General features: G+C 39.1%; 1 protein-coding gene across 1 annotated transcript in view; it reads left to right on the top strand.

The window, feature by feature from the left end:
* Positions 1-367: 367 nt before the first annotated feature.
* LOC105933119 (vacuolar protein sorting-associated protein 13B) overlaps positions 368-22,831 on the top strand; it is a gene marked incomplete at both ends in the record, with an annotated part of 162,027 nt that continues 139,563 nt past the window's right edge. The window contains 3 exon segments of the mRNA XM_012872506.3: positions 368-477; positions 1,622-1,754; positions 12,128-12,261. Coding sequence (XP_012727960.2) covers positions 368-477; positions 1,622-1,754; positions 12,128-12,261 — 377 coding nt within the window.

Consider the following 22,831-nt stretch of genomic DNA (forward strand, 5'->3'; position numbering starts at 1 on the left):
AAACACAGTATGTGCTGCTCTGGGAAGCCTTACAAAAAAAAGACAAAACATTGATGATCTGGGTCATTTTCACCTTATGATCTCACTTTGATTTCATAAATCCATATCTGTCCGTTCCCCTCCTCATAATAACAGTATAGATCGCTTTGGTCAACCTAAGTATTTTATCATGGCTTTTGAGCAATCCTTTTAAGTTGGGTGTTGATTAGTGTAGCATCATTGAATCAGTGCTAGTCTAATTTATGGCTGACAATATTTTATTTTTAAACACAAAGTATTAGGTATTTATCATATTTTTTTCCCCATTTCTGTTTCATATATAGGCTAATTTTCTTTGTCTTAAGTCTTTTGCTTGTTTGTTTTCCAGGTGCAATCCTACTGGTCAGTGTCCAGGGAATAGCTGTAAATGTTGACCCAATCATCTGCACATGGTTATTGTATCAGCCTCATAGAGGGAGCAGCAGGAAGCAGCAACAGGTACTGGAACTTGTTCCTTGTTCTCAGGACAATATCTGTCTATTCATCTTCCTGGCCAGCTGTTCACTTACACAGTCATTTTCTGGTGCTTATCGAGATTCCAATTACAGTTGTAGCAGACTAAAAATGGCTCCAGAACGTCCTGGGTTAGACGTTGCCTTCAGAACGTCTAACCCAGGATGAACACAGCTGTCTAATTAGGGAGATTATTTGCCTTAATGTATTATTTGTAAGTTGCAGAGTAGATGCATCAACTAGTACTTTCTCCGCAGGTTGTGACTGTATCAGTTGAATTGCAGCCAACATGAAGGTTAGGCACACTAGTGGTGGCTATGCCGTAGCAAAAGTGTGTGTTTGTGTAATGCTAAAGATCTCCTGCCTGTCAAGGCCACTTTTCAAGGCCTGGCTAGTTATACAAAGCCTTCAGCTGAAGGCCAGTGAAAGGCGTATGAGGGACATCAGAGAGGAAACTGACATTTTTGCCACAGGATTCTAGGAAATCCTGGATGGAAAAATAGAGAAGTTCCAGCGGGATAAGGGCAATTTTGGTGCACAGAGTAGAATATAAGCAACGGCATGGGAGATGCCTTTTTATATACTAAATGAAAAGCTACAAAAATAAGTGAAACTTAGCATAATCAGCAAATGAAAAAGAATTGGATGTCATGAAAAGGCAATGACAAATACTGGGAATAAGAATGAGACACAGGGAAATGTAAGAAGTAGTTTTGGGACAGGGAGGATACGACATTATTGAGAAGGTGGGGTTGAATTGAATGTAAACTTAAACCAGCACGAGCAGGAAACTAAAGAAATCAGATAAGCAGAGGGATGGCTGGGGAAATGAGCAATGAAGAGGAAAAAAGAACTGGAATCTGAATCGGCATTTGCCTTGGCTGTTTTCAATGCTCCCAGTCCCCCATGTGTTCGATTGAAGGAGTTAGCTTATATTATGTCATTCAGGAGGAATGAGCTATGCTTATCAGGTGCACAACCAGCCTTTGAGACTAAGAAACTAAATATTTTTTACATTTTAATAAATATGATTAATATGGTTTTAAGTAACTTGTAAATCAGAACATTGCAGATTTTAAATGTTTATTAAAATGTGTATGGATTTATGGGAGCTCACTGTCTTTTAAAGAATTCAGGTCCAGTTCCTTTGGTCAAAAGAAGAGAAGATGAGGTGTCAGTGGGGAGCGCACCACTGGCCAAACAGCCCTCTAATCAGGCTTCAGACTACGCAAGCAGCCCTATGAAGACCAAAACAGTGACAGGTAGGTCTACCAAGTCCTATCCATTATGAAATATTATAGATGTCCCTCCGGTATTGTTTATAGAACAATACCAAATCTAGACATTTTACAGCCTTCAGGTCACATGTTGCCCCATAGACCAGCCAGTGTGAGGTCACTGGATAATACGTCAAATGATGCACATAAAACTTGATTTGGTTTTTCATTTAGACCCTGTGTTTTTACAGTTTAGCAAAAGCCTTAGATTGAAAATGTGACTCCAAGAGTAGTGTTGAGAGAAAAATCAGTGTTGAGCACCACAAAACTGCTGCTTTCTTTGTAGCTACTCCACTAATGGGCAGTGTACATAGGCGTATATAATGCTCTATGCTTATCTTCACTGTAACGGTGCACGTGCCAAATTTAAGTCTAAGCATATTACCTTGAGCATACATAAATGGCATCATCTAAAAATATACATATCAGACAAGTCATCAAACATAATGTCTTAAATATGTTGAAATAACCACAGTACATTCAATACTTAGTAATATATAAAATATTTTTGTCTGTGTGATGCCTGCCACTCATGTCACCCATCAGTTGAGGAATTTAGCTTCCCATTTGTCTACCACTCTTAAAACTGCCTAGATTTTTTCTAAACAGCAACTCTTTTATAAAGGAGGTATAGGAGGCACAAATTTATCTCATTTCCTTAAGCGACTATGCATCAGTAACTATGATGGTGATGGAAAAAACATTAACACCACCTGCAAAACCTTGGAGGCTTAACACATCATTATTTAAAGATGAAGATTTTACCAGGTTCTTTTTGAGTGAGTGGACAAATCTTTTGAACATGAATGATCTGGCTAATATCTCTCCTGGTGTCCTCTGGGAGGCAGCAAAAGTTATGTGCTGAAAAATAATTTCTTACTCATAAGAAAAAAAAAAGAAAAAGCAACTGAATTTGAACTAAAAGCAAAATAAAGGACTTACAAACAGCCTATGCTATATCTGAAGAAGGAAAAGATGTTAAATGGAATAATGAAGCTAAAACTAGAACTTGAAAGAATACTCGTGGCAAGAATACAGAGATAACAGTTGGATCATTGATAGTAATAAATCTAAGTAACAAATGTCTAACTAAGCAATTAAAAAAATCAAGAAAAGGTACAATTTCAACATTAACTGACAGTAACAATTTCCCAACTAATGACTAAAAAAATTAAGTTTTTAGAAAATGCTGATTCAGCTTGTTCACCCAGCTCAAGTCACCTACACCCTGGGCGTTTTGTTTGTTACCTGAAATTGTTTTCAGGCTTTTATAAACATCACTGATGTTATTGTCCTGCAGCTGTGCCTCCACTTTCTGCAGCTGTTTTTTCCTTCTTTGATCTTCTACCTCAGTTCCTTCTGTACAGCTCTCAGCTCTTCCTTCTTTCCTGACTTGAAAGCCCTGAACTTTTCCTTTAGCAAAATGTTTATCTCAGGGTTTATCCAGGGCTTGCTGTTGAAAAAGCACCTAACTTCCATTAGGAGCACAGCAGAATTGACATAGAAACTGATATAGTCCGTGATGCATTCTGTTATTCCATCTATGTCCTCGTTATGAGGATAGCAAAGTCCATCCCACACTGTGGAGCTGAAGCAATCTCTCAGGGCTTCTTCAGCCTCCTCTGACCATTTGCTCACCGTGCGTATTACAACTGGATCTGTGTACAAGTGGTTTATACACAGGCTGGACGTTAACCAGGTTATGATCTGAGCCACCCAGGGGAGGTAGTAGTGATGAACTGTTTGCCGCTTTGCAGTTTACATACAGTAAGTTTAGTGTTTTATTGATTCTTGGGTTGCAGGTAAAATGCTGATTAAAGTTGGGGAGGGTGAAGGACAGGGATACATGGTTAAAGTCCCCTGAGATCAGAAAAAGAGCCGGGTGTGTTTTGTTTGCATTTTGTACATAAGAGTGTGGATGATGTCACAGGCTGCCTCCTCGTTAGCAGTTGGGGGATGTAAGCTGCTCTACCTATCATATATGAAGACTCTCTCGGGACAATGTAAGACCTCAGCCCAACAGTTAGCAGCTCTACATCCTCACTGCAAAGCATCTCTTTAATTGTAACATGTCCAGATGCCTTCTATGTTTACGCTGGTCTCCCAAGTTTGCTCTTTTATCCAAGTCTCTGTTAGCATTAGTAAGGTGGCCTCTATGTAGACACGCTGATGCCGGGTTAGCGGTTAACCGTACATTCCCCATGATGATAACTGGAAACGCGGGTCTGTACCTTCTAGTTCAGCTATGCCGGCTTCGCCAAGCCCAATTCCCGCGTTTCCTTCTCCTTTTCTCCTGGGAGATTTCTGTCAGCGCTGTACCGCATTTCTGCATTCACATCCCACTCACAATTGTTGATGTAGTCCATGACTCATGAGGCATATTCCTCTAGGTTCAGTGCCCCCTGCCACAACCCCGCTCCCCCACCTCTGGATAGTATACTGGGACCACAAAAATAGATGTTGGGGCAGGGGGTGCCCCAACATCTAACAGTAAGTCTCTTTACTACTGATATTCACTTTGTCGAGTGTATTGACACCCTGGGTGGCACATGTTTTGTAGACGTTTATAGCTAAAGTCACCTGCAACCACATATAGAGCCTCTAGGTGTGCAGCAAGCTGATGCTGTCTGTAAGCTCTCTTTGGGCAGCATGAGCCTGCGGGGGACATGAGGAAAAGAGCGTTTTCCATGGAGCTGGAAAAGGGAGTTTGTCATGCTACTGTTGAGCCAGGATTCTGTCATGATAATGACACAGCAATTCTGAAACTTCCACTGATGCAGTCTCAGGCTCAGTAAGTCCATCTTATTATCCTGTGCTCAAACATTGGACAAAAAGAGTTGTGGAATGCACTGTCTGCTAAAGCTAGCCCCTAGCCTTACTTGCACCCCTGTTCGCTTCCTCTTTCCTCTGAATTGTCGTAGTCTGTCCTTTCTTGACACTTTCCTTAAAAGCTGCAGTCTGCCAAGCTGTGTTTTAAGCATAAGTGTAAAACAAATTGGAGCAGTTCAAGTTTAGGTCTTGAAGCTCATTCTTCAAAATCTTGACAGTCAATAGAAAACGTACGATGTACAACATTTTTTTTTTTTTTTTAACAGGGCCTACCTTGGAGATTTGACTACAAAGATTCATAGGTCCCTTTTCTATAGAAATCAGACATGTTTATTTTATTGAAATGTTGCAGGTATAAAATTAAACATTTCACACAAAATAGTAGTTGTTTGCTTCATTAAGTAAGAAAAAAAAGGTCAAAACACGCAACACGATTACTTTCAACTTGATAATTTTCGACCCTGGGGGAGTAAGTTTGAACACTGTTGCCCTACTTCACAGTTCACAGTAGGTGTAGGTTATGAAGAATCTCTCTAGGTGGATCATTAGTGTAATATTTGGTGGGCTGACTTCAACCCTGTGTTCCGTCTGCGGACCTGTCCGTTGATCGTGAGCCAAAGATTTAAAGGACGTAGTGAAAACGATGGTCTGATAGACTAAATTCATTAGCAATAATGATTTGCTAATGTAGGATTGAGTAGTATTTTGAAAATGTTTTGAAAACATTCAAGCTAATTCTTTCTTGTTATGAAGCTTGTGCACAGACAGGAATTGTTTTTCCATTCTTGTAGTTAAATTAATATTTTACATGACACCAGGTAAACATCAAAATATAGGCAACATTTGATTTAATCAGCAATTTGTCATATTGTTTCTAAGTGGACACTTGGGGGAGGTTATAGTTATAATCACTACAGTAGACATTTAAGCTTTCAGTCTTAAGTCATTTTGTTAGGTAAACGGTGAAAAGAATTGCAGGTTTTTGGCCAGTGTAGATCATCATGTAATCAAGCTGAGATTCTGAGGGATGCATTGGGAATAAACATGAAAGTCTGTCCATGGTTCAGCAGCTGCAGTCAGCCAACTGGTCTGCCTCTTGTTCTGTAGCGTAGTTGACTGGTTAACTTTAACCTAAGTTTAAGTTAACTTTAGGCAAATATTAAAAATGTGGTGTAAACTAAGAGTGCTTTCAAAAAAAGAAAACAATTATTTTCATCATTTTACAAAATGCTAAGTGAGGGAGTGATGGAAAGATCTAAATCACATCAATACAAAACAGCATTGATTTATACGTATATATACTAACCAAATATTGCAAACAGGTGCTGATGCTTATTAATTTCAAATGTAGGTTGAAACAAAGTCACTTACTGAAACAGAGATAGCTGTACAGGTGGCTTAAAACCTGGTGAGGAAAACCATGCTACCTAGGTGAGATAGCTTGATGGCGAGACTTAACACAACGACAAAACACCAGGTAGTTACAGTGCATCGACGAGGTCCAGACAAATATTTCAAAGTGGCAGATGAAAAGTACAGGAGTTGAAAAACACACACTTATTTCCTTTAAAATCAGAAGATGTCCATCAGGGCCATCAGCTTACAAGGCTTTTGAAGTTGGAAGAAATTTAAAGTCTTTAGGTGTAGCAGAAGCAGTTAATTCAACAAAGATCTGGAGAGCGGTACAATAATGAATGTCTACATGCAACTGTGACGCATGGTGGAGGTTCTTTTAAAGTTTGGGGGTGTGGTTCTGCAAGTAGAGTTAGAGATTTGGTCAGGTGTCCTCAATGCAGCGAAATACCATTAGGCAGGCATATGATTTGGCCAAAATTTATTCCGCAGCAGGACAACTCCAACGATACAGCCAAGGTTATTAAGAAGTCATAGAAGTGGGAAAGGTTTCTTCTATGCCATGTTCTTTAGTTATCATAGTTCTTCCCAGGAGTGACTGATGTTCCCTCAAAAATCACACCAGGAAGTGTAAAGTAAATCCTAACCCCCTAAAAGAAAAATATTTTCTGTGAGAAAGTTTTAAGCCTTCCTCAAATCATTTCACTAGCGAGATGTCCTTGCTTTCAGTTAGCTTTGGGATGCTTGGCACTTTTATTTTTTTTATTTATTTATTTGAATAGGGACAAAGCACATTAATGAACATCAGTATAAAAACAAATGTAAATATGCCGGATTATAGCCACAAAGCTAGTTTTCATCCGTAGTCCCTAGGCAGGCAAATACATAAGAAAGAACATATAATATAAGCATCACAAGGATAATGTTAAGAGTTTAGTGGTCACATGACTGGTTTGTTTTCATCCATAGTTTGAGTTGAGCTCTAAAGCTGATCAGTGTAGGGCTCTCCCGTATGTGCAGTGGAAGACTGCTCCAGATATTAGTGGCTCTCACAGAGAGAGTGTTCTGACCAAAAGTTGTTCTTCTGTGAGTGACCTCACAGTCTTCTCTGGAGGAGGCCCTGGTTCTCAGGCCACTTGAAGTCTTAGGTTTGAACAGGGTAGACACAGGAGGTGGAGCTAGTCCATGTAGCGCTTTATAAATGAAGCATACATACTTAAAATTTATAAAATTTTCAAAATTTAAGAGATTGTACTTGTTCAAGAAATTACATACATGGAAAGAATTGGTTTTTTCGGTCAAACACTTTAAGAGATTTTTTGTACAGTGATTCAATTAATTTTAAATTGGCAACTGTGGTGAGAGACCAACTTGTGATGCAGTATTCACAGTGAGATAAAATCATTGAGTGGAGAACCATTCTAGCAGCACCAAGTGTTAAAAAAGACCTGATTTGTTTGTTTTTTTAAGGTTAAATTTGACAGTATTGACAAGTTTTTTAATATGATTTTTGAAAGACAAAGTGGAATCAAGTATCACGCCGAGGTACTTGAATTCTGTGACAAGTTGTAATTATTCTCCTCTCAAGAATACTCCAGATCTTTTTAATTTCTTTTGATTGCTTTGAGAACATCAAACAATGATGAAGTAAAAAGAGCAAAATACATTTTGAAACATATAACCTATATAATATAACATATATAATACAACATATAATAGAGTATGTTTGTCGGTGAGCATGAAAGCCAGGGATATTGTCTTTAGTTCAGAATAAAACACTTGCATATTGACATCCATCACAGGTTTGTTAGAAGGTAGCTTAGTAACATAACACATCACTGAAGTCTTTACACACTTCTTTTTTTTTCTCACAAGAAGGTCTATGAGAAATGACTTTGAAAACAAGCCTTTTTTCCCCCCTCAGTTTGGGGTCAGTTTCTGTCTGCCCGCACAATTAGACCACAAACTGATTCACATAAAATTCGCTTCTAAGTATTTTCTTCATTTGTCCCTAATGAATGTTCTTATTGGCAGCAGCACACGTTTTCTGATCAAGAGCTGAGCTTCTCATTGTTCTTTAAAATCTACCAGAGTAATGATCTCATTGCCTTTTCTTTTCAGTCCTAAAATTAGCTGCTGGCAGTCTTAGAACATACTTCCATAGCTGTGAAATCTAGCTCCATATCTGGCTCTGCTTCTCTAAGTTTGGATTGAGAATTGTTGTTTTTGTTGCCGCCTGTGTTCTAGTCAGAAAATGAGATAAATTATAACCAGGTAACCAAGAAAAGATCTGTTTGATCTTGACTTTAAGAGATAGTGCCTAGTGTTTGACAAGGTATCACTTTCTACTTTCACGTAATGAGTTACCACAAAGAAGGACATGATAGGAAGGCTAGAATGGATACATTACAGAAAGAAAAATTAATACTTTTAGAGGGAATAAACAGCAGCGAGAAACAAAGAAATAGAATTGATGAAAGGGCGTCTGGCCGAAATGCAGTCGTACATTACCTTTAACCAAGCCCAAGTAGCTTGATGGAAGTCGGGCAGGTTTTTATTGGCTGCTGTGGGATTTTCAAAGGGGGATAATATTTTCAATCTGGAGTTATTTATATAGTTTAATTTATCTGGTAAAGTCAATAATTTATCATTGTAATGATGGTTGGAGTTGGGAAAAGAAAACACAAAAATGAGGAATAATGGGATTTGAACCCCAGTCCCCCTTTAGATGGGCTGCTGGGGGCTCTCCTCACCACATTAGGATGTATGATCTAAATACTTACTTCCAGGACAGACTGAGTGGTCTTTGGAGAATAGATGCATCCCCATGAATCCCATCTCACTTTCAAGAATGATAACAGTTTTAGGCTTTTTGGATGTTGACTTTGGTTTTTGTGGTTTAAGTAAGAGGAGCAGAGAGGGAAATTGGGAATGAATTGGGGTTCGTACGACGTGCCGTGGATTACTATACAGGCTTGGTGGTGTTAGTGACACAGGATGACAGAGTGAAGGAGGAAAGTGGAAAGTTGGTTCAGATGATTGCTCAGAGGGTTTTCAAAGCTTCTTACAGAACTTCTGAAATTCTTTACATGTCATAATACAGTTGGCAGATCTTTCCTCATCTCTCAATGCCTTTCCTATGCACGTTGTACTTTGGCTGGACATTTTTTTTCATATATTTTGCAAGACCAATAATTTAAAGCCTTAGTCCTCGGTTATGTGGAAAAAAAACTGATTAAACAAATGCCCCCTGCCCAACCTTATTATTTGTCTTCATTTGAGTCCCCTTGGCTCTTCCGAAATGAGTCATATATATATATATATATATATTTTTTATTTATTTATTTTTTTTTTTTGAATATTTAAGAAAAGTATGATAGTGATGTGAAATAAAATTCTACATATTTAAGGGACGTGGAGAAGTATAAACTTTTTGTGACCCACCCCTTTACCAGACATGCTTGATCTGTTACTGGTTACATGAAGAAACTTCATAATGTGCAACAAGTTATGAATCTCCTTCCAATCTTAATTACGTATGTATAGGAAATATCTAACCTGTTTTACGCTACTAAGAAGTTTTTTCATGTTAATGGTCACAGTTCGGTGTGAAAGTTATTGTAAATTGCTTTAAAGAAGCAGAATTCAATGGAGATGTGAAACACCTACAGATATTAGATATGATAAAGATTGGTTCACACGGCAAGATTTTAAAATAGTCTGCCGATTTTCAAAGCCTTAGAAACACCACATGTAACAATAAAAAATCGTAGCTAGAACAGATGCAAAGTGATCAAAGACATATGTCAGTATGTTTTGCTGTAGTATTTGTAGATTTCTTGTGCTTTCTGATGTTGTTTAAAGCAATTTTTGTCAGAAGAGGGAATGGATTTGTCATAACCTTCATGAGACTGTCACCTGCAAGAGATGTCACCAAGGCACCGATGTTGACACAGCACATGCATACTTATTTTCAGCTATGCCTGTGGAGACGCTGCTTTCTCTCACCTTTATATGTTTGACGTAAAGTTCTGGGTGAAGTCAGTAGCCACTGAGCACAGGCAAGAAAACACACAAAGAGTTTGTTGTCAAAATCACAAAAGTGTAGAGAATTACCGTATTTTTCAGACTATAAGTCACTCCGGAATATAAGTCGCATCAGTCAAAAAATGCACCATAAAGGGGGAAAAAACATATATGTCACACTGGACTATACACATTTATTTAGAAATTTATTTCACACAAACCAAGACTAAAGACCGAAGTTTAATCTGGTAAGGCAACTTATTCAATCACACCGCTGCATCCACAACTGGCTGAATAATATGTAACATACTTAAAAGGATGAATGGGGTAAATTAGCATAACAAGACAGCAACTCCAACAGGTGCCTGCTAGTTTCAGTGTAACGGGTCGTTATGCTGAAATTAGCTAAGCTAACAGTACAACATGGATGTTTAAAAGCAACATAAAGCTCACGTGCATCAGCAAAGTTGTAACCTGCCTGGACAACAGACCTGTAAGCTAGCGCTAGCTGTTGTTAGCTTCACGGATAGCCCAATGACAGGGTTTGCTTGTGGTCTGGGCCCTTCGAGCTGCACCACACAATGCTCCACTGCGTGAATGCATTCTGAAACAGCAAAACAACACAAAACATGGGTTTAGTCTTTGTTGTCTATAAGTTACTGTTTCAAAAAATGTTTTAGCGGTGCAAGAGGAGCATATCGTTTTCACAAGCCTAGAGAGCTCTCTTGCAGCTTTAGACGGTAATGTTTACTTGTTGGTTCATGGTCAATCTGAATTACCATTAAAATTGATATACAAGTCGCACCTGACTATAAATTGCAGGATTGGCCTAAGTATGGAAATAGCGCGACTCATAGTCCGAAAAATACAGTAATATCAAAGGAGCAGGTAGATCAGGAAACCTTTTTTTCAATGAGATGTACCACACCAGCTTTAGGCATTGTTACTAATGTAGTCCGTTTTATAATTCCCAAGTGTCAAATGTTTGTGGTTGTGGAGCATGAGAAAATGCTGTAAGAGTCCTGACACAGTGATTTTGACCTACACTTTGTGCTTTTTTTGCTTACACACATGTATACAAACACACATCCACACAAACTATGCTCCATCTACACCCACACATATGTGTTTAACACACATAGTTAATCAACTTGTTTTAGGTTGGTTTCCACAGCAATCACAAACTTGGTGAACTAACAATGTGATTTCCTATTTCCCTAGTAACATTTTGTTATGGCTTTGCTAACCTTTTTTGTAACACTGTCAGAAAAGACAGAATAGTTCGGTGACACCAGTCCTGTTTTAGGACAACTGTGGAGCAAGGCGGCTGTCCGAGCTTTAAATTATGGAATGTAGTTTAATGTGTCTTTGGAGATGCCTCACTTTTTCTAAATCCCAGTGCCCTGATGGCTTTAACACCTGACCACAGGTTATCCTGCTAGTCAGAGCAGGTTAGTTTTCTTTCACACTTCTGTTTGTACATCTTTTGTCATTTTCTTCTCTTTGTTTTCTTCTATAACTAGAAGCGTTGTTAAAAAATTAAGCTGTGATTTTATTGTAAGGTTAATGTGGATAATTGAAGGACGTTTGTTGACATTTGACTTCTGTTGCCATGAGTGTCAGCGCAGACAATCAGCCTGCGTCTGGACCACAGCTGGCACACACGAGGACAACTCCTGTCTCCAACTGTAAATCTGTGTGTGTGCATGTGTGCGTGCGTGCATGCACACACTTTATGTCAGTTCTCACAGTTCCCTCTCCCACTGTTGGAGACAAGAAACCTGAGTGCCAGCATTACATCATCTCAATGAAGTGTCAGTTAAACATCATATAACATGATACTGTACAGCAAATGAAAATAACAGGGAGTTTTAAAGAGGGTTAAGTAAAGGATAAATGCAGGACAGTACATTTCCTCATGTTAATAAATAAAATATTGATTTTGTTTTAAGACTTTACAGGGTGCTACATTACTTCTGTGGTACAGAGGTTACTCAAGCCTAAGGCTGAATGTTTCAACAAATCTGACATCACTACTGGAGGCATAAACTTCCCAAAACTGTTTAGGAAGTAGAATTTAAAAGACTCTTGCATAAAAGCTTAAACATAAAGTTCACAAAATCATTACCATAGTTTTTCCTTTCTTTCAGAATCACGTCCTATGTCCATCCCGATGAAGGTGATGCCAGACTTTGCAGTTGACGAGTCTTGGGCGACCAGCGAGGAGCGAATGAAGGAGCTCTTCAGTCATGCCTGGGATGCTGTTAAGCGACTTACTCTTCAGGTAATCCCCTAGATTATCTGTCTTTCTTCACTGCAGTTATATGGTTCTGTTGACCTTTGAGCTTCTTCTGAAGTTGGGGCTTGTGCTTTTATACAGAAGCCCTGTCCTTTCACTCCAACCCTAAATCCCATTTCCTAGGATAGAAATATTTCCCATGGTAGTGGAAAACTGCTTCAAGAAGCTCCTGCTGATTCATTGCACCTAAACAAATGAGGAATTATGTGTACAGTCTGCAGGCCAGTGATTGTCTGAAAATAGAGTTGTCACACTTGTTCAGGTTGAAAAAATAACACAGCGGAAACATATTGTATTATACTAGATACTACAGGGTTTCTTTTGTTTACTAAAAATTCTTGCTCCGAAATTTGACACAGTTTTTTTTATTCTCTATGCTTGTTGAGAAGAAGTGGCAATATAAACAAAAATGCATAATTTTGCATCAAACTAAACTAAATCATAATATTTGAAATATGAGTAACATGCAATAACAAACAATTGCATGAAGAAAGAACCAAACTCTAACCAATCCCTGCCATTCTGTGCGAGTGGCAGGGATTGGTTAGAGTTTTTACGGGCCTGGAGCTCTCAGAGATCTAATTTTCTAAACTCGTTTTTCTGAATACATAATGTATTAACTGCTTTCAGGATGGAAAGACGATTTTACCCAGTATAACAAAAAGTGTTTCTGAACAGGATTACCAACTATTGTTTCAAGTGTTTTCAAAACAACTTGTAAAAGTTGAAAGTGACAGAGGTATGACTGAGAGAGACCAAAATAATAGACATTGCAGTGTTCAGTTTTGCTAATGGAATTTGAAATCTTTGTCAAATATCCGCATTTCCTCCACAAAATCAATCCAAACATGCTATTAACAAATATATGCATATTACGTATCCACTTAACGGGAGGCTTATCTACAGAAGTGTTTTATGACATTTTTATTCACATTCGGAAGAGATCGGCAAACACAAATAAGGACTGAAACACTGTTTCTGTTAGAATATAAGGCCCACATTTATTATTCCCCACAGAACACAGCAACACAAAACAGTAAGCACTTAGCACACGCAAAGTAGCAAGCACTTAAAGCCGACAAGCTTTCAAACAGGCGTGTTGTTCCATCTCTTACCATGGTTAGGACTGGGAAGTTGGTCAGTCTGGTTAGAGCACAATCCACACGGCTGGGCGTCCACACAACCCACGGCTGACTTCAACAACTGAGGGCTGTCCCCTCCTTTTTATACCAATAAACAAAGTATCAGATGGGAGCGAGAGTGGCCACTTCTCCCTCCCATCTGAGCTGTTCGTCCTGTTTCCAAAACAAAAACCGTTCCCAGCATCTCAGCAGTGTGTGAAGCAAAATAATATTGCAAACTCAGATAATAGCGCAAATATAAGCAAAATAAGGAATACAGAATCAGTCTTTCCCACAACACATTGTCATAGGTTCCCACCACAAGTTAAAACAAGTTATAGCGAAGTAACACATGTTGTTCTTAGTTTTATGTGAGCAACATAACAGGCACGAGCATATATGTTGCTCTTAGTTTAAAACTAACCAGTTTTTCCGAAAATACATTGTCAAAGAACAAAAATAATTCTTTAATATATCAAGAAGCAATGTTTTCTACCTGAACAACACCCAGTTCATACACCAAGCTGCTAAATGGAAAAAAAATATAAGAAAGACACTAAAAACACCTAACCGGAAAACACACAGCAACGATGGTGCAACACAAGCCCGAGGAGTGGACTCCATCTGGACCTTCATATGATTTCATCATAAACCACATTCTAGACTTGTCTCAAAGCCCCCTGGTTAGACTTAGCACATGATCACTACCTCCTGACTACCACCACTGCATAGTTTTATAGTTTATAATGAGTAATATTCATATTACTAGGGTTTCTTATGCTAGATTGCTTTATGATTGGAATGGAGAGTGTTTAAGTAGTGGTGCAAAGAAATGGACCACATCTCCTTTCAGTACCTGGCAGACATAATTTAGGTATTTCTCTTGCAATTAATTGTCTCCCCAAATAAAGTGCATTTGTAACATCACTCTTGTTTTGTGGGAAAAACAGTGATCCTACATCACTTGAGGTCACAGACCTCAAACACCTTTACTTGAGGATGACCCTACCGCTGGTGTGTGTGTGTGTGTGTTATTCACATGCTCTCTGTTAATTCCTTCCATGCCTACTTAGCACCTGTAGATTTGAAGGTGCCACTGAAACCTGAACCCCACTTTTGTGCCCAGAGTGGTGGACTCTGCCTCTCTCCTGTTGTTTTCAAAGTCTTCTCCCCACTACGTTTCTCCTCTCCTGAGGAAGGTTGAATAAACTATGCCCAGTTTGAGCTCTGGGAATGTGCATGAACAGCGCTAAGAGTTTCCAGGGAACTTACCAGCTTTTGTATCCTGGGCAGCCAGCTTTCGTGTTATTGGTTAGTCCGTATTGCTCCTCTTGAAGGTCCGTGTGCGGAAACAGCAGTGCAGCTGTTGTCGTGGGAAAATGCTAATTAAGCAAATCTTGGCAGAAAAGAACCAGTTTAAAGCTTGAAACTCATCAAAAGAATGCCAAGAGTGTGCAAAGTAGTAATCAAAGCAAAAGGTGGCTACTTTGAAGAACCTAGAATATAAGACAGTTGTTTCACACTTTCTTAAGTATATAATTCCACGTGTGTTAATTCATAGTTTTGATGCCTTCAGTGTGAATCTACAATTTTCATAGTCATAAAAATAAAGGAAACTCTTTGAACTTTTGGTCTGTACTGTGTATGTATGTGTATATATATATATATATATATATATATATATATATATATATATATATATATATATATATATATATATATATATATATATATGTGTGTGTGTGTGTGTGTGTTAAAAACAATTGAGTGCTTTGCTTTTTGGCTCAGCTTTTTCTTCACCCCAACAGACCAAACCAGCACCTGCATTACTGCAGAGGAAGCTCCAATCCATCTCTCCATCTCATGTTCCAGCTTATCATCACCCATGAAGAAGACACCAAGATACTTAAAGTCTACGGGCAGAGACTAACCCTTGACCCAGAGGGGGCAATCCTCCTTTTTCCAGTCAACCACCATTGACTCAAACTTAAACTCTGTCAATTCTGTTGAGTCATACAGACAGATTGAGCAAAACATTTTGTATCTCTAGAAACCCAGCAGATTGCGTTAAGTCATTGGTTTGCAGTATTTACCGCCTCTGGATAAGCGTGTAGAAAGAGTGATCAGTTGAGAAGACTGAGCAAAGACACACAAATAACAGAATCTCTGATCCACAAGTACCTTCTATGTGAGAGAAAAATAAAAGGTTAATGGCAATTGTAGCTCCTTTAGTGGCTTCATTGAGGGGAGAAACAGCTAATTGGATAAGTTTTGAGACAGTTCTCAAGTCTAGTGAATGAAAGAGAGTGCATACAGTTAATTGCATTAAAATCTCAACCAATGGCTATGTCTAGTAGAAAAAATACTGAAAGTCAAAATGTATCCTCATAGTAAATAATTCCTGTTATTTACTGAACGTTCTCTCTCACCCTCACTCATCTCAAATAAGTAGCAGATGGCTGATTTTGGTCACCATTGACCTATCGGTGAATTTCTAGTTGTAACGTGATGGTTTGATGTTACGTTAGGGTTTGAGTATAGATCTTCTTTCTTCATATGTTCTGATTCACTACTGTTTGATTCTTTGCTCACTGTACGTCCATTGGTGTCCTATGGGTTTTTTTTCGTGAATCTGTATTTTAAATAATAGTTATGTGCCTGACACAGTTCACCCTTAACCATTTTTATGATATTGTCTCTCTTCTACTTTGTTCTTCCCATGAACACCCATGCTCTACCCGGGTCCTGATCATAATTGCAACTGAACAGAATGGTGATTCTATTTCAGGAATTTTGAAATAATTCATTCTATTTAACACATGAATGTGTTCAGCTTTGGCAAAGGAACACGTTGCTACCAAAACTGAAATGGGATATGCTGAAACAGAGAGACCGTTGCCATGGAAAAATGAGGTAACACTGCTCCCTGCAGCTGCCATGCATTAATGAGTAGGATATTTTTGCGGGAGAAAAAAAAGGAGAAAAAGCAGTGGGGTTGAAAAGGTAAAGTGATGGAAAGGAGAGTGAGGGTAGGAAGCAAAGAAGAATGCAAGGGAGGAAAAATGGGCAGAAATCAGTTTGAAGGCAGGGAGTAGTAACAAAGGCAGAATGGAGAATCATGTGTACTGCAGGTTTGCTCTGGCTTACTTTGAGCTTGCCAGATGGTTTCCATGAAAGGGATCTGTCCCTCTGCAGGAGTACCTTTAGGAGGCACATTACTTCATCCTCCACCTTCCTCTTCATCTGTTCATCCCTGCATTCAACACCTCTACTTCACTGCCTGTCAAGTTCCAAATAATTTACCATTACGCTTCATCTTTTTCTAACACTTAAGAAAATGTTTGTGCTTTTGGCATCTTTTATGTGTTTTATGCACTTTGCATATGTTATGCTGAACTGCTGTGGAATAAATTGTACCCGTTTGAAGACAAGCAGATCAGCCCTGGCAAATACCCCGCGGACAACACAGTTCGACTCAGCTGTTTCCTGAGAGATCTGGACAGGTACAAGAACCAGACTGGCAAAACATACCTGCAGCTTCAAAACTAGAGGTTTTATGTAATATTTTTTTCAAGTGTTCATGGGAAAGACAAACTGTAGCAAAACCACTGTTGCAGACATATATTATTGACCATAGCACATAGTATAATTACTGGAACATGAGAATCATTTGTTTCTGATGACATTAGATTTATAAATTCCATACTAATCTTGAAACCTTTGCAACTGTGTAATCCTCTTCTTGGTGAAAGCTAATGTTGGTAACTTCTTTCTGCAGGAGAACTAATCCTTGCAATCCTCAAAGATTTGGGATTGGGATTGAGATATAGAGTAAAGTCTTATTGGATCTGGGAATGATGTTTCTGGATCTTCTGGCCTAACATATCTGTTCCATGGAGACACTTTGTCTTGGACAATTCATGTGGGCACCAGATACCTCAACACGGATCCAGATGGTCTTTCATTGTATGCTTTAGAGCTATCTTGGTGGCACAGGGACTTCAGTTTTGGCCAGATGCTGCTTCTGGCATGTTGAAATACGACTATGAGTAGAATTACAGGGAAGGGCAATCTAGTTGACAAGATCCCCCTCGTTTCCCAAAAAAGATAAGTTGTCTACAAACAGAAAGACAGGCCATTAATATTAAACAAATGGAGAATGAGAGAGTAGGTGGGATTTGCTTTCCTGTTAGTTTTTTCCCTGATTTAAATTAATGCCCCCAAACTGGAATAGAGTGTTCTTTCAGTGTTTATACAATTAAAACTGAGGTACACAAACGCACATGTTGGTGGGTGTATTAACGTCCCTGTGTGACCGTGAATCCTGTCCATCTTTTGCCATTGTGTCAATTTACTGATGACCTCACAGCCATTATAGAAGCACACACATGTGACCCTCCCTACAGACTGTTGGAAAAGTACTTACAAGATTCTCTTTGCTTTGAAGCATGTTTGATGCCTACAGGCCTAGACCTGACTTTCATTAGTATAACGGTCCCATCATAAGCCATCTGCATTTCTTAAACGCTGTGAGAAACAAATATTGATATAAAATAAATTATATAAAATGATTACGTATAATTGATCAGTAGTTTATGCTCTCTTGTCCTAAATGTGCCTTGGAAAGCTGTGGATTTAGTTAAATTGTAAGAGCGTTTACCCTTCGAGTTGGGACATAAGAGGAAGCCAAACATGGGATCAGTTGGGATTTAGATCAGCCCAGTTTGGCCTGTTTTATATAGTCACACTACATAAATCAGTAGTGGTGAAAATTTGCCAGCGTTAGCCCATAAACCTTTTTGCATCTGTAGTCCATCACATTTGATCCAATTTGGTCTGTAATACATACTGTGTAACATAATCGCAGCCACCTTTACTCTCTTCAGTTAGCGCAGTACACAATTGCCTGTCTATACCACTCCTGCAGATAAACCAGACCAACCGATTCTTCTACCCTTTTCAGTCTTATTTCCAGATAACAGTCTGCCTTTCTCAGCCAAGAGATGCCGTCTTATAAATTCTTGGTCATGCTCAGCTGAACACCAGCTTTTACCTTGGAGAACTTCCAGTCATGACCACCCTCCTCAAGTGCATTCTCAACCTTTGTTTGGTGTGGTCACCCCATTAGACCCCATCTGTATTGGCTCACCAAGCTGGGAGCGTGGGGGTGGGCGGTGGGGTTGTTTGGGATAGGCGGTGGGAGTAGGCGAGGCAGGCCTGGCCAGCCGCACTCCTAAGGCCACTGTTGGATCAATAAACGCAGCGATCAAAGTTGCAATTAACCCACCGCGCTAACACAAACAGCCGGGCCAGCAGAAACAAACAAAGCCTTCATGTCACCTAAAGCGTTTATTTTTGCAGATTTCCACCTCGGCCAGGGAGACCTCCAGAGCTTGTCAGCTTCTGTAAGCAGTGTTAGAAAAGAGGAATGCAGGGCCACAGGGATGGCTGGCTGCCTGGTTGTGCTGCTGTGCCAGGCCACAAGTTTTTGCTTGTGGTGACGTGTGGGTGAGATCGAGCTTATCTGTTGTCAGGACGCATCATTCTTAAATGTTTTTCTCATGGACATCCAGATAGATAGCTGATTTCTGAGGTAATACCCAAAACGTTATGTGTACATGTGTTACCCGCAAAACACATCTGACTGGTGTCATCTTCAGGTACACACATTAATCATGGTAATTTACTGGAATACACTGTTTACTCTATACCTCCAGTTCCAAATGTGTTTTTGGACGAAGCAGAAAATTCAGGAAGATATGGAAAAGAAAAGGAAGCATAAGGTCACCGGTGGGTGGGTTGAGTGGGGGGAGGCTGGTTTGTAGACCTTCCGTTCATCCGACCATCTACTTCGGAAACACAGTGTCCTGTCTGGTGCATGGACAGGAAGATTACATTTGGGGAGATATCAGGTTTTTAAAACAAAGGGATGTGTTTTCCGTTTGCTCCTGATCCCTCCGCTGAGGTTTTTGGGCTCAAGAGTTGCAAATGTTTTCACTGGAGATGCTGGGAGGGTGTTTCTAATTTCCTATCCTCTGTCTCCTGGTGATTTCCTGTGTGTCCTGACGGTGCTTATTGTGTGTAGAGAAAATGAGAGAGAAAAAAATGTGTGTTTTACAAGTTGTGTAGTCTCTATACAGAGACGTGATCTTGACCTACAGAGTTCATGAGCTGCTAAGGTCGGCGCAGAGCTGGGGCATCCAAGTTTCTCTTCCCTGCTGAGATGTGCAAACAATCGACTTAACAGCGGATGCATCCACAGCGCCACAGAAAAAATGTCACACGTATGGAACTGCTTAGGCCAAGTCAGATGATGACAGCGTACATCTGTACTGCTAAAACAATTCAAACTACGCTTCGTATTTTTATTATAAAGAACAGAAAAGACAAATCTTGATGACTGAGAAAAGATCAGCTATAAAAATTAAGTATGCTTTACTCCTCAACTTGTGAGTGGACTAGTTTGTACAAGTTTTTTCTCAGCTTCCTATTTTTTTTTTGTATTGGCGGAGGGCAAGGTTTTGTGTTTTTCTGTTATATGACATCTTCTGCACGGAGAAATCATCTGGTCCCTGGATTTGGTGGATTTTTAACTTGAAGCTCTACAATCCTATCTTTTTCCTTTCAGTCAACACACCATAAATAACCTCTCATTAGCTTGAAGTAAAAGCTTGAAGGTTGTTGCTGCTGGAAGATCTCCTAAAGTTAGCTATTTTAACATTTACCTCTGAGGTGTTTTAGATTGAAGTCAAAGGAAGCACAACAGGTACGAAAAGCTGTTTGAAGGGAAACGATTAACGATTTACATAGTAGCTTGTTGACTGTTCTTTCAGGCTGCTTGTCATTTTGCCACTTGTGGTTACCGTATTTTTTGGACCATAAGGTGCACTGTGAATTAACGTGTCTGTGTGTCTGTCCACACATAAGGCGCACCGGTTTATAAATAAATATTCTTCCCAAGTGTGTAATATCACTTCCTGTCCACGGCTCTCTCCTGAATGGGAGAGCTATCCGTTTCTGTCAGGAGAGCAGAGTAGTTGGACTACACTGCCCTGTTTTTAACATAAGGCCAAAATAAACATAACTTTATGTTGAATTAACTTACTAGTTTTATTGTTGCTAGCACATTCTCCAGGCACAGGATGTCTTACACGAATGCACTTCTAGTTTAGACATTACAGTTAGGCAGTCATGTAGACAGCTCAGGTGTCTGATCAGGTAGTGACACAGTGTACCGTAATGCTCTGAATATCCTTTAAGCGAAGCGGCTTCGTTGCTTACCAAAGTCGTACTTACAAATTTTTACAGATTTTTTAGTACATTGTACCACATAAAATCACTCAGTAAGCACAAGTGTGATAATCACATATAAGGCGCACCGGATTATAAGGCGCACTATCAATATTTGAGAAAATTTTATTATTCAAGTGCACCTTATAGTCCCAAAAATACAGTATTCTTTTCCATATTTTGTTAAACTGGCAAGGTAGAGAATTAACTAATAGGCAACGTAAGCTGATATCTGTAAGGCTGAAAGGATTAGAGAACCTTTGTCAAATGTGGAAGATGCGGCAACTGGAAATGTTCATAGCCTTCAGGAAATGTCAGCCTTAACATGGTTTTTATGGTGATCTTTACTATTCCAAACCCTATTAAGTGGAAAAAACACAGAGGGTAACATTTATAGAGACTAACTGCCGTACTAATCGCCAATGAGAAATGCTAGGGTTAGTTTAAAATGTTTCCTGCTAATTATGATTTTCTCTGAGTAAATCCCAATCACATAAAAACATGGAAAATTAACAACAAATACCTATACAAATAAACGTGGAAGTGCTTTTTCTGTGTCTTCTGAGCCCTCAAAATGGACCCGTGCCAGGTTCTAAGACTGATTGAGATGGCACTGCTCTCATCAGCAACACTACAGACTTAGCAACACATGCTGTTGGTCTTCCTGACTGCCACATGTGCAGTCAGGGCAGTTTGCCCCAATTGGAATAAGTGTTTAGATGGACGCTGTTTGGATTAATGACTGACATAAACCACCCCTAAATGAGCTTACTCTGATCACAATATTCCAACTGGCGTGTTTACATGAAGCATTTTTATTCCGATCTGCCCTTTATTCCGCTTACTTCTGTCCATGTAAACATAGCTACTGTCTGATGATGCAAAGAGGTGATCAAGAACAAAAAGAGATCAGAACTTATCAACAATAAAAGAAATGCATGTTTTGAACTGTTTTGCTCTAAGACCAGTAATCACCAGTAATCCTCTTTTTGTATTTTGAAAGTGTACATGAATGTTTTAGACTTTTGGCATAGTTCGAGGCTTTAGTTTTACCTTATTCTAGAAGATTGCATTTACTCCTGAAAGTTTATGGCTTCCAATTTTTTAGAATCCAGATTGGATTAGATCCTGTGTATGGTAGATCTATGGGTAAGCTGATCTTGTTCATTTTGCGGTCTAAGATCAAGAGCTTAGTACATGTGTCTCATGAAAATGAGCGGTCACCTGACTTCCTAACCAACTAACCAGGCTGTCAGTCAGAAAGTTCAAAAACTTTAAGCTCTCAGACTCTGGGCCTTTTTCCAGCATCATATATGTGTGGGTGTACTGTGGACCTGCTTAAAATAAATATTGATGTTATTTTCTGAAAGGATATATTTTAAAATGCGGCTATTATCTAAACAGCACTGAATGGTTTTGGGCCAAGATACAGTTCTGAGTTGCTTGTCAAATATAGGGCCTGCTTACTCAATGCTCTCAGGAGCAGAACTAAACGGGAACAATTCTTGAAGAAATATTGATGTTCCCCTGCTGCTTGGTGCATTTTTCTCTAACCAGAGCAAAAGGTTTTGTGGCTCAGTTAGGCCCAGCCTGCTTCAGGTTTGAGAGTAAAACCTAAAATAACACTCGGTTTGTATGTGTGTGTCTGTGTCAGTTCCATGAAGATCGCCAAATAGTTATTGTTGTGTCATGCAGGCTTTTCATAAATGGCCTTCTGTCTGTTGAACATCTTGTGTAGCCCAAAGGTCACCTGGTAACGAATACCTCTATCTGTGCTAATCTGATGTAATTGTCTGTTACTACAAAGCATATATCAAACCCACCACCCATCTGTGTTTCTGAATCTGATAGAGAAGGCTTTCAGAGTTCAATATGGAAGGCAAAACATCCCTTTAGACCTGGTTTTGTTTCACCTATTGCATTAGGCTAAAGTTAAGATTACATCCTTATTGTATGAACTATGCAAAAATCACACATTTCATTGTAAGCTTAAAATGCAAATAGTAGCTCTGATATATTGAGGCTTTTATTCAAAAATATTAGTAAACTATATTTTGAAATTATCTCTTTTTGAATCTCTTTTTTGAGTTTCAAAGGTACTGTATATCCTAATTCTGCAATAATCTGCTTTGTGAAATATGAAG

The sequence above is a fragment of the Fundulus heteroclitus genome, chromosome 3, assembly GCF_011125445.2.
Source record: "Fundulus heteroclitus isolate FHET01 chromosome 3, MU-UCD_Fhet_4.1, whole genome shotgun sequence".
NCBI classification, from domain to species: Eukaryota; Metazoa; Chordata; class Actinopteri; order Cyprinodontiformes; family Fundulidae; genus Fundulus; species Fundulus heteroclitus.